Genomic DNA, 11,364 nt, shown 5'->3' with positions numbered 1-11,364 from the left:
TACTGTTAATATATTTGTAAAAGAGTTTCTTGTTCTCTTTAATCCCAGCAGCCAAGCTTAATTCGAGCTGGGCCTTTGCCTTTCTAATTTTCTCCCTGCACATCCTGGCAACCTCTTTGTACTCTCCCTGAGTTACCTGTCCTGTCTTCCACAGGAGGTAGAATCTCTTTTTCTCCTGGAGCCTCAGGAAAAGCTCCCTGTTCATCCACGCCGGTCTCCTTCCCCGCTGGCTCATCTTGCGGTGAGCTGTATTTATGCAAACCTCTTGGCCCACCTATTTTGTTTGCTTTTTTAACCTGGATCTTTACTGAAGAGAGATGTTGAATTCTAGGTCACGTTGGAAAATAGTAGCAAAATTTTCATCAGTATAGATGGGGCCAGGTCTTTAGCCAAAGAATAATGTAGAAAATTGCATGGTAGCACTTCTTCCTCCTAGCAAATGATGTCACTGCTACCAAGCCCACAGATACCAAGCCCACAGATAGTTACCATGGGTGGCTAGAAGGGAGCATGCACAGAGCATGAGTGGAGCGTGCTCAGCATGGGCATTAGGATGCCTGCAGTTCCACCTAGATGGCTGAAAAAACTATCTACTGATGTTGCTCTTGTAGATTATATCCACTCTTACAGACACATGTGTGTAAATAGAAACAGGCCCTGCATATATTTACAGCTCTGTTGTAAATGTAAATCTAAAACTTGTAGATCTAATTAGCAGCTCCTTAGCTATTCTCCTGTAGAAAACAGCTATTTTTACTTTGATTGTCCCACCATTTCTTGTTTGGCCTTTAAACACAGTGGTTTCAGGCTGGCTGACTAAAGGTGTCACTCAGAGAAGTTCCTATTTCAAGTAACTCCATGATGTTTTACAGCAATTGCTCAGCCTTTGGACTGTATGCAATCAGGTCAGAGCCTGATACCAGGAGAAGAAGGATCATCCTAAAAAGAGCTCCCATGCCTACAGACTTACCATTTTAGCAACAGCACTGGTGCTTTTAGTTTAATATCTTTATTACCACCTACAGCGAATGGTTCCGATTACATTACACAATGTATTGAAAAGCCACCTGGGTTTAAATCTCTATCTTTATTCCTATTTAGGCTAGACAGATATGCAACATTTGACCACAGAGTTTCTGGGGTTTCTATTCGTTTCTGGCTGTAACTGTAGTGCTACCACGCAGCGTTGCTAAGTAATAGCTGCAGGCCTTTAGGCCACCAGACGCCAAAGTTCAGGCACTTGGAACACAAACATGCTTCTGACTGCTTAACAGCACTGCTTTGCTGAGGAGTTAAATAAGAATTACAGGGAGTCAGACACTCGCTAAATGTTTTAGATTGACTCATTTCTGACTGAGAAAGCATAGTCACTAGTTGTTGCAGGGGAATGTGCATATGCGCCTTCCAAAAATTGATATGGTGGCTGAATTTCACATCCTACTCATCTCCCACCACATTTCTTGGTACACATGCTAATGTAAAAAAAAAAAAAAAAAAAAACCTTCCTGAGCTGCATCTGAATGATGTAAGTGTGGGGAAGAGACAAATGATTATTTAAAACCAGAACAAGATTTAACTTAGCTATTTCTTGTCAAGGATTCCAAGACTATGCTGCAAAGTTGCGATGACCCTGGCCATGCAGGCCAACAAGAAACAGTAGCTGTGGCTCAGTGACATTACAAATTAATTACCAAATAATTTCTCGATTATTTGAAGCATTGATATGGTATTGATCATATATATTTTTTTCTGCTACTTCTTTCCATCTGTTTAGGGAAGGAAGCATTTCACATCTAAGTCAGCCCTTTGGCAGGGTTGCCTTTGCTCTCCCTTCATCCAAATCTCTTTGCTAACCACAGGTTGGTCCATCTAGTGTCCCGTCATTCTACCTCTAGCTCTGGTTGTATCTGGCATGAAATGTGCAGGTTTCAAACTTCAGGTTACCATTTTTTTCTCCCCATGTATCTACTTGTGAATGGGTTTACATGCACATCACCATCCCTGGAGGTGTTACAGAACTGTGGAGATCTGGCACTGTGGGGCATAGCCAGTGGGCATGGTGAGGGGGGGCTGGAGTTGGACTTGGGGATCTTAGAGGTTTTTCCCAACCGCAATGATTGTATGTTAACAGACTATTTGTACCGTACCTTAAGGAAGATGTAAGTGCTGAATCTTTTTCACTATATCGTGGCCTTCTAACACGAGAAATTTTCAAAGCTAAGTTCACTCATAAGGTATCATATACTCGTTCCATCTCAGCTGATGTGCACTGCTTAAAATATATGCAGAACTTAGTACACATTTCCATTGCTAAGTAATTTCTTAAGGAAATGTAAGGCAACAAAGTTACAAAGTGCAGTCATCGTTTCAGTTAGAAGATGGTGGCCAGATGCAGGTTTTCTTACCAAGTTTCTTACTCAGTTTATTGAAATTAATTACTACTGCAGAAAATCTGTATGCAGCATCCAAATATCCCACAATGAGCTGCAGAAATCTGTATAAACATTTTTCTCCTTGAGGCTCTCTGGGCATTTAACTTGAAGAATTCTTGGCATCTTCATAAACAACAGCAAATTAAAAATAAACACTGCTTTATTTGCCAGGTTTAAATCTTATTAAATGTACATATATAAGTTAGCTGAATGCAACGTTAAAAAAAAATTATCCCAACATTAGTGTATCATATATACCAGCAACATATGTAGCAGACAGAAATGCCACTCTGATTACGTGACAGAATGAGTTAGAACAAGCACTACACACAGAACAGTACGGAAGTCCATGATTTTCACTTCTTCCCATTGTCTCCAACTGACAGTATTACAAAAAAAAGTAAAAACAGTAAGATCTTCTAGCAAAAAAACCTGTATAGTGTTTTATAGTAGCACTCATTTTGCAGTCATTTGCTCAGATCATATCAATCTAATATACAAATACTAGATTTAAACTGGTAACTCCTGATTGTATGACACCTGAAAAGCCAACTTTTTTTTTTTTTTCCGCTAATTCTAATGAAGCGATCTGCTGTAGCTTTACCTGCCGTATTCCAACACAGAAGTAACTTCACTTTGCTCAAAGGACACTTTTAGATACATATTTTGAACACATCAAAACCCAAATTTTAACAAGAACAACATCCTCAAACTGACCAGACCATTTTTCTGTTTTTGCCACTTTTCAAGAGCACTTCAGGAAACATGTACTTGGACCACTATAATCCTTCTAAGCGTGCCAATGATCTTTTGCCAAAACACTGCTGAATGACAAGCAAAGGCAAATTGTTACACGAACAGGCATTGGATTTCTTTGTGACATTTGCTCTTAACATGACAACACTTGTTCTCGTCAACGGTTTCTATTATACCAAGAAGTAATACTATGAAGTGTAATGACAGATTCCTTTAATTACATATATTTTAAACAAGTAGGTCCCAGATTTTTTCATTTTTGTTGCAATACATATTTCTATAGCATCAAAAAGGAAGTGATGTCAAAGAACACGTCTGAAAGAAGCAAGAAGTGGGGGCCAAGCGTGAAATCAAATTCAGGGTCTTTGTGTGGGGCTTCTGCATGTCAGTGCTGTATCCTGAATTCAGGAATTTCATTGTTGTCCTTAATCTTGCTTTTAAATAGCAAGAATTATTCAAAAGATGGGTATTTTGCTGACAACTTTTCAAGTGCAGTAAATTAGGACAGTTTATTTATTATAGGACCTGAAGAAACTAGTGTTCAATATGCAGGAATCTAAAGCTGAATTTTCAAATCTTTTTCAGCTTCAGCCAAATGCATATTTTTTGCACTGAAGTATCATTTTGCATCTCATCACTTTACTATTTGAAGCAATTGTTTGCTTTGCCAACAGTAGAAAACAGAACCATGAAATCTAAATTAAGCAGTTTAATTAACAGTATAGATGTAAGAAACAGCGAAGTGCTTGTGGTAGATAAGTTCTGGTGTCACATACATAAATATGGTGACTGATATTTTTCTTTGGCATACACATTAAGCAGCATAGCTAGCTTATTCATACATGCGGTAAATCCATTATTTCAAATGTATCTGAATACATAAGAACATGGTCAGTTCGTCATAAACATGAACTGCCAATATGCTTGATCTACCAAGCAAACTTACAGAATAAGCTGAATAACTTACAGAAATGGAGAGAAATGTACATCTGCTTCAACTCCTTGACTGGCAGCCAAACCACGCGATGTTTGCTCGAGGTAGGCACTTCAATGTTAGAACTTCTGCTAGTAATTACAGTTCCACTCAAGACACTGATTTAAAACTCTGTTACAACATTAAGGTTACTAGCCAAAATGTTTCAAGACATTGGCTACGTCTGCTGAAACAAAATATGGAAACCTTAGGTTGTGGATCTTGTAAACAGTACATCATTGGCTGACATGGCTTTCAAATCTGATTTTTTTTTTTTTTTTTTTGTATACTTGCAAGGAAGTATAACTTTCAAAGTGCAAATACGTTAAAATCTCTCATCTCTCTAGCCAGTGTACTTGCACATGAGAGAACTCAACTGCCTGGTGCTAGCTGATCCAAGCAGTCTAGGTACGGACAGTTGGCCCATGAACGGTTTGCATAGCACTAACAAAGAAAAGTGTGCCAAGGCAGGCATTGTGTGGCTAACATTACAGTCATGTGTGCAGGTTCACAGTATCATGATGCGTGCAAGCACACTTTGGAAACGCTCATTTCCACAGAGTGATCGTTTTCACATCTTTTTGCCAAATGCAAATAAACAAGGCACTAAGCGTGGAAGTGTTGATATGTTTTAAACATATAGCAAAATCATAAAAATGCAGAACTGCTTAAAATTATAAAACAAGCGTAAACAGCTGGTAGCTACTTTACACAAGTAGTTATTACCTACTTACACACTCTATAACTTTGTAGAAAGGCCCCATAACAGAATAAATTCCTTCTCAAAAATTAAAAAGAAAAAATAATAATAGAAAGGCTCCTATGTATAAGGACAGTAACAATGTAAACACAGAGTACTTGGCATTCCTAAAATCATTTGAATATGAATCCTAGTCTCTGTACAATCATGTGGTTTGATCAATCAACATAGCGGCCCAGCTCCCAACCTGCTATGCTCTGAAATCACACTCCACAGCACATGGTACGGACACATGGCTTTAAGGCCTTAGTTGGCATTTGCAAAGATGGGAAGAATCCAACTGAAGGAACAGCTTGGCCCAAAACTTACGTCAAGCACATTCTTCCAGTGGCAAGTTTTGAGATGGAGAAATAAATTAGCTGTATTTCCCCAAATTGTATACATCTTTTAGAAAACTAATTAGATGATTCCACAGTATCTGGATTTAAAGAGCAAACTCTATGGCAGGCGTAGTTTAATGAAAATAAATTATGATGGGTATTTTTCCTTCATTAGTAGCTGAATTCTGTGCCTTAAAATAATTCCAAATGGAATTAAACCAGTATATATTTAAAAACATATTCCCTCTAAAAAGAGTAATAGACATTTAAAGCCAGGAAGAAACATTTCAGAAGACACAGTGGATACAAAAATGCCCCAAACCCTAATCCAACTCTTCTATCAAGAGTGTTATCTGCTTTTAAATAATCATGTCATAAGGTAATGCTCAGCATTTTCCACAGCAGGAGTCCTCTGGGATATCTTTCTCATTCAGCTGTGATACAGGGTAAGGGCTTGGTGGTAATGACTGTATGATATCTTGTGAGCCCTTTTAGGATAACATTCCCTGTACTGGGGATCCAAATTGTAGGATTACAAGATTACATTAATTATTTAAAGTGATGCATACATAGAGAACGGTGCCCAAGTCATGTCGTTAAATAGATTTTACTAAACCTAAAATGCTCAGTATGACTTTTCTTTAAAAGTCTAAAATCTTTGGACTGAAAGCAAAGGGTTGAACCTGTCTTATAGCTTTCAAGATGATGCATACTGAGCAAGTCACAGATAAAGAAGCTAAAATGAGCTGAATCCCAGATAGTTGTTTTTTTCAACTACATTGCTCTGGATAACTCCATTCTCCCTTCTGTGGCAATGAACTCCTTTTCCGTAGCTCGTTTATCACCTTGACATAGTCTCTCCTTCAGTTTTTCAAGTTCATACTCATGTAGGATTTTCTGTGTCAAATATTTTTCACGTTTTATCTTGGCTTTCACATCTGCAGGTACATCAGGAATCATCCACGCTACAAAGAATTTGACGATGAATACAACATGCTGCAAAATAAATCCATTAATTAATTAAATAAGGAAGCCAGAGGAAACGAACTGAAGCAAGCAGTGTAACCCCAAATAGATCCCTTCTCTTTTTGTTCTTAAACAGAATACTTTTCATTTGGCTGTCCTGGAACAACACATCAACTAACGTGTACCTAAGATGTGCAGAAAGATGAAAACATTCCCTATTATACAAAAGCCTTAATCCCAAACCATTTATGAAGTAGGAAACCCAGGAGGAAAGTGCCAGGTTCTGGATTTCTGCATCACTTCCTAACACCAAGTGTTTATTTAAAAAAATTCGTAATGCCGTGCTGATACTGATCTGCTAGTGAGAACTGATAAGATAAAGTGTAATCCTTATCACTTCTCCTATTGTAAGTACACCCTTTTCCTTTTCAAGCTTTAAAACACCAGCTTAGTGCTGCAGTGCTAGTTATCCAGATTACTGACTTAGCTATTTTTTAACCAATGCACATTACCACAAAATGCCTCCAGGACTTTGAATACAGATCAATTCTTGCAGTCTCCTCATCAGCTGTTTTCACTGTTCGTACTCTGCAGTTTAACTTCCTGAAGTTACAAGCCAGACTTGGAGTATCCATTTAGGACATGGGTATTTGGTATCACTTAGGGAAGAGGCTATTTTATACTCTCAACAATTCTGTTTTTCTGTAACGTTAGTAACTACCTAGAAAATCTATCAGGTGCTAACTTCAGAAGGGAACAACACAGGGAACATACCTCCATAATAATTATAAATGCCAGCTTTGCAGCAAGAATGTGCCAAAACTGCATCGTGTGTAAATATTTCCTCTCATGATCTGGAGGATACCGATAGTCTCTGTACCTGTTGAACAGAAAGATGTGAAGGTGAAATGTCACATTCAGCCTGAGACAGAATACAAGCTCAGTGACACGTACATGCAAATACAGCTGTCACTTAAGGAACCTTTTCTTGTTTTAAACGGTCTGTTTCCTTTTGCAGGAAAAGGTTGCCTCGCAATTTGTTTCGATCTTATGTTTGTTTAAACACTCTCACTCACAGCACCAGATTATAGATGAGGGTGTGTGAGAAATGAAATTTTAGATGCAGCTTACTTTTCTTTCCCAGGCAATAATCAACTAATGCAGAAGTGATGGAACTTCCCAGGCAGTAATTGACAAATATAGAGTAAATGCAACAGGTGTTGACAGATTGTGTACTGAACAGATGCAGGGCTTAATGGAAGCACAATCTCAGTCATGTGTTCTACACTCACATGTATAAGTAGGATGGCCACCTGAGGCTTTAAAGCTAAAGCATCACAGAGCTCTAGCTTAGTTTTTATATTTTTTCTTCACTAAATCAAATTAAAATGTTCCTCTTTTACCAAGGACTTCTCTGAAGTTCTCCAGTTCTTTTAGAAGCCTCTAATGCTTTGACTTTAAAGGCCATATCTCGTTTCCACCTTTAGAGTCTAAACTGCCCCTTTATCGTACTTAGGTGGCCACCGGCACACTGCAGCCTAAAATCCTCTGAAAATTTTGGCCAAGGTTTCAACTTTAGGGACATAAACTTCCGAACGATGAAAATGACATCTTTTAATTTCTAGTAAGCTATGCAGCAGATCTGCATTGGCTTTTTATGTTATATACAAAGGCAAAAATATTTATTATTATACCAATGCCAACCTGCATTGTTCAAAACCTTCTGGATTCTGTTTAGGCTTGTTTCTCTCCGGAAAATCTGAGATATCAAACACCGACAAACTATTGTTTATGTATCCAGACATCGGTGACTCTTCATTTTCAGAATAAGCGTAGTAGTAAACTAAACGAGGAATCATATCTGATGTGAATGCAACAATAAAAGCCTGAAAAAGAAATTGGAAAAGAAATTGAGCAAGAAAATTTGTGAGGGGATTCATAAAGGGTTTCTGGCACTGTGACTGTGACATAACCCATGGTCCACTAAGTAAGGGTGAGCACAATTAGGGCTCTTTGTCTTGGAAAAGATCCTGCCTGTATCCTCTGCTTGTAAGGACCAGCTAATTTTACACACTCAGTGAACAAAGCATATGAATAGTTCTTGTAAGAGGCAGCCAATCCTTTTCTGTAGAAAAGTACTTTGACTTCAAAAATCATTCTTCCCTTTCTTCTCATTTATGCAATACAGACCAGATTCCTGGTACTTTCCCACCCCAAAGCATATAATTCCCTAACAGTGATTTCCACACTCCTCGCTGAAAATGGAGATGCGGGCTTGAATTCATGTGAGAAAGCCCGAATGTGAACTCAGTGTGGGAACCAGCTAACTTATTTGATGAAAGAAGGGGAGCCTTTTTCTCCAGCTGTATTTAAGAAGTCAGCAATGGCTTCTGGCACACTCTGCCTATAAATCTGAGATACTTGAAATGGTCAGGTAACTTGCTAGTTTGGCACTAACTGCAAATGGTCTTGTTGCCTAAGGCATCTACAGATCTGATACTGCTGAATATTCTGCATTAAAAAGAAGTAACTCTTGCTCAGCAGCCTGCTTTACATTATTCTTAATATGAAATATTGACATACCATTTTGTTTCCAGTGTATAAAAAGTACTCTGAGCCACCACCCCTATCATCACACTAAAGTTTAGACTGGCTTCTGCCATTTCAAAATGACAGAAGGTGAAGACGTGCTATGGAAATATTACAGTCCAATGAAATATGGATTGAGAGTTCCATATATCAGCACATGGACGAGACAAAAGACTCAGATGGACCGTATCTCCACAGGGTAACATGATAAAGTGAATAGTGTTGATGAAGGAGATAAAGCATTAGCTGACTTTTAAATCTGCACATTCTGAGCCCATGAAAGAGTGGAAGAGTTGGTTTGGCATAGTTAGCTTGCTTACATTAGTGACAACAGACAAGATGGCCATGCCATTCAAGATTTCTTGCCACACTCCTATGCTATGTGCTTTTGCAGCCACAGGTCTTCTGTACTGAGTGGTTAACTTCCAGGAGTCTACTCGAATCTCCAAGATATTATTCATCAGAGCAAGAAGAGGAGCCAGGGGAAAGGATGCCACAAAGAGAGTAATGAATCCGAACTGAATGACTGTAAGCAAGAAAAGAAAATTGTCACAATCCATCCCTAGGAACGTGCTTTCAGGATGACAACAAAACATTCAACGTGCCACCTACCGACAGACAGCAAGTTTCTGTCAAACTGCACATGTCTTCTCCATTACCGAAATGAAACATCTCTTGATGCAGAATGCATCAGTCCTCACTGCAGAGCTAGTACTGCCACTTTATTTTAAAAACAGAACCTCTTGTCTGGCTTAAGCAGCAGATAACAATAAATCCCAACACACCAATACACTCAGGTTTTGTAAACAAATTTCATATGCGCATCCTGTTTACAGAACCGTAGGAAAAGCTCTGTTACTCGTGGTCCCCCTGCTGGTCTGCTGGGTTGTATCTCAGCGCACACCTAAAATGAAATGGATTCCCTCTGATCTGGTTCACAGATCTCACATCTGCAGCACACACCCTCACAGCAGACTGGGCACTCATCCCACACTTTGAATTTCCACTGACATCAGCTTGGAAACAAGAATGGGATACAGCTGGTTGCAATGAGAAAAATGTCCAGCATTCGAATGAGGGAAACTGTGTTTGCAGTGATTCTGTGACATCCCTCCCATTCAAAGACAGAAATAAATAAAAAGGTGTCTTTACAATTGGGCTTACCTGTTTAATCATTTAGAGCTATTAACCCTCTCCTGTTTACTAGATTAAAGTGGTACCATTAACCCTCAACAGCTCATTGAGATGCAGTTTTCTTGTGTCAGTGCAAAGTACCTTATCCTCATTCCAAATTTGTACTTTTAAAGCTTACCCATTTCCAGATATTCATAGAAAAGGCCCAGGGCTCCAAACGTCTGCAGATCATGGTCCTGCTCCCAGCGACTATACAAATTCTCTGGATTGCTTCTGGCTTTGCGCCGTCCCCACCAGTTACAAATCCAGCTGCATATAGAAAACAAAAATTAAGAATGAGAAAATCCTTTCCCGAAGCAAGCTCCTTGTTTCAATACTCTTTTGCTGCTTCTTGTGAAAAGCATGTTTGTGAAAGTCAAAACCTCTATACTTTCTATGCACTCATTGTTCTTAGCTTCATCATATGCCAATGCTTGCTACCACTCCTTTCCTTATAAGACAGGCATCATAGTGTAAGAGAACTTACGGTACAATGGCCTCTTGGATATTTCCCCAGATCTGTTTGCCAGCCATGACTATGGTGAGCTGTGTCGTCAATTCAATCAAGCAACCTGCAGGATCACACTGCCAGAGACAGACTGGGCGATTAACAGACATTTATAACAGATGTTACCCAGACAAAATACATCCTACTGCTGTATAAATTAAAGAAAGGAGAGAAGAAAAGATCTTAAGAATTCTTAGGATGATAATTAATTCTCACCTAGGCTGCCAGCTAAGATATCCTTTTCAGCAAGGCTGTTATAGAAAGGCATTAAATGCTCAGCATGCTTGATAAAGCACATGCTCAAACATAATGATCATTGAAAGACAGGGCAACTCAGATACTGAGATGCTTCCGGCTGACCACTGTGAGGAGGGAGCAGCAGGACCTGAGTGCAGCAGGAGCCCCACAGCCCCAGCCAGGGGAATCTATGGTGGCTGGGCAGCTCAGAACACCAGACCAACCCTGACCTAGCAAGCGCCCGCATTTTCTGTTCATTTCATTTCCCTTCACTGGGCGCATTTAAATAACTGCCATTATTCAGTCTCTTTTGTTTGCCAAGAACACTACCTTCAAACTTTCAGCTCTGTATTGTGGCCTTCTTAAGAATTTAGTAGTTGAGTTGTATTAGGAGATACTCTATCAATAACCACACTGTATTATTTCTTTATGCTTTGCCTAAAGTTTTTCCTCCACTATTGACTTCCATGCAACACTTCAGTAAAGATTGCGTTTCATTTCTGTACAGACAGCATAATTAGCAATGACATGCGAAAGAAGCAAAACCTTACCTGCCTCTTACTGGATGGTTTCTGTGAAAACGTAGCTATAATTTAGTGGGGATGCCCATAAGCCAGCAACCATTTCCATTTCTCCCAGTTTTCCTCAGT

The 11,364-nt window shown here is 39.1% G+C and overlaps 1 protein-coding gene across 6 annotated transcripts in view; it reads right to left on the bottom strand.

The window, feature by feature from the left end:
* ANO5 (anoctamin 5) overlaps positions 2,575-11,364 on the bottom strand; it is a 55,811-nt gene continuing 47,021 nt past the window's right edge. For all 6 annotated transcript variants that reach the window (XM_021401890.1, XM_021401892.1, XM_021401891.1 and 3 more), the window contains 6 exons: positions 10,457-10,554; positions 10,109-10,239; positions 9,117-9,322; positions 7,912-8,093; positions 6,982-7,087; positions 2,575-6,237 (listed from right to left, as the gene is read on the bottom strand). In XM_021401890.1, coding sequence (XP_021257565.1) covers positions 6,016-6,237; positions 6,982-7,087; positions 7,912-8,093; positions 9,117-9,322; positions 10,109-10,239; positions 10,457-10,554 — 945 coding nt within the window. In that variant the 3' untranslated portion in view covers positions 2,575-6,015. The remainder of the gene's footprint in view (positions 6,238-6,981; positions 7,088-7,911; positions 8,094-9,116; positions 9,323-10,108; positions 10,240-10,456; positions 10,555-11,364) is intronic.

Source organism: Numida meleagris, chromosome 6 (assembly GCF_002078875.1).
Source record: "Numida meleagris isolate 19003 breed g44 Domestic line chromosome 6, NumMel1.0, whole genome shotgun sequence".
Taxonomy (NCBI): Eukaryota; Metazoa; Chordata; class Aves; order Galliformes; family Numididae; genus Numida; species Numida meleagris.
The sequence above is the reverse complement of the archived record's forward strand: the minus strand, read 5'-3'. Positions and strand labels throughout refer to the sequence as shown.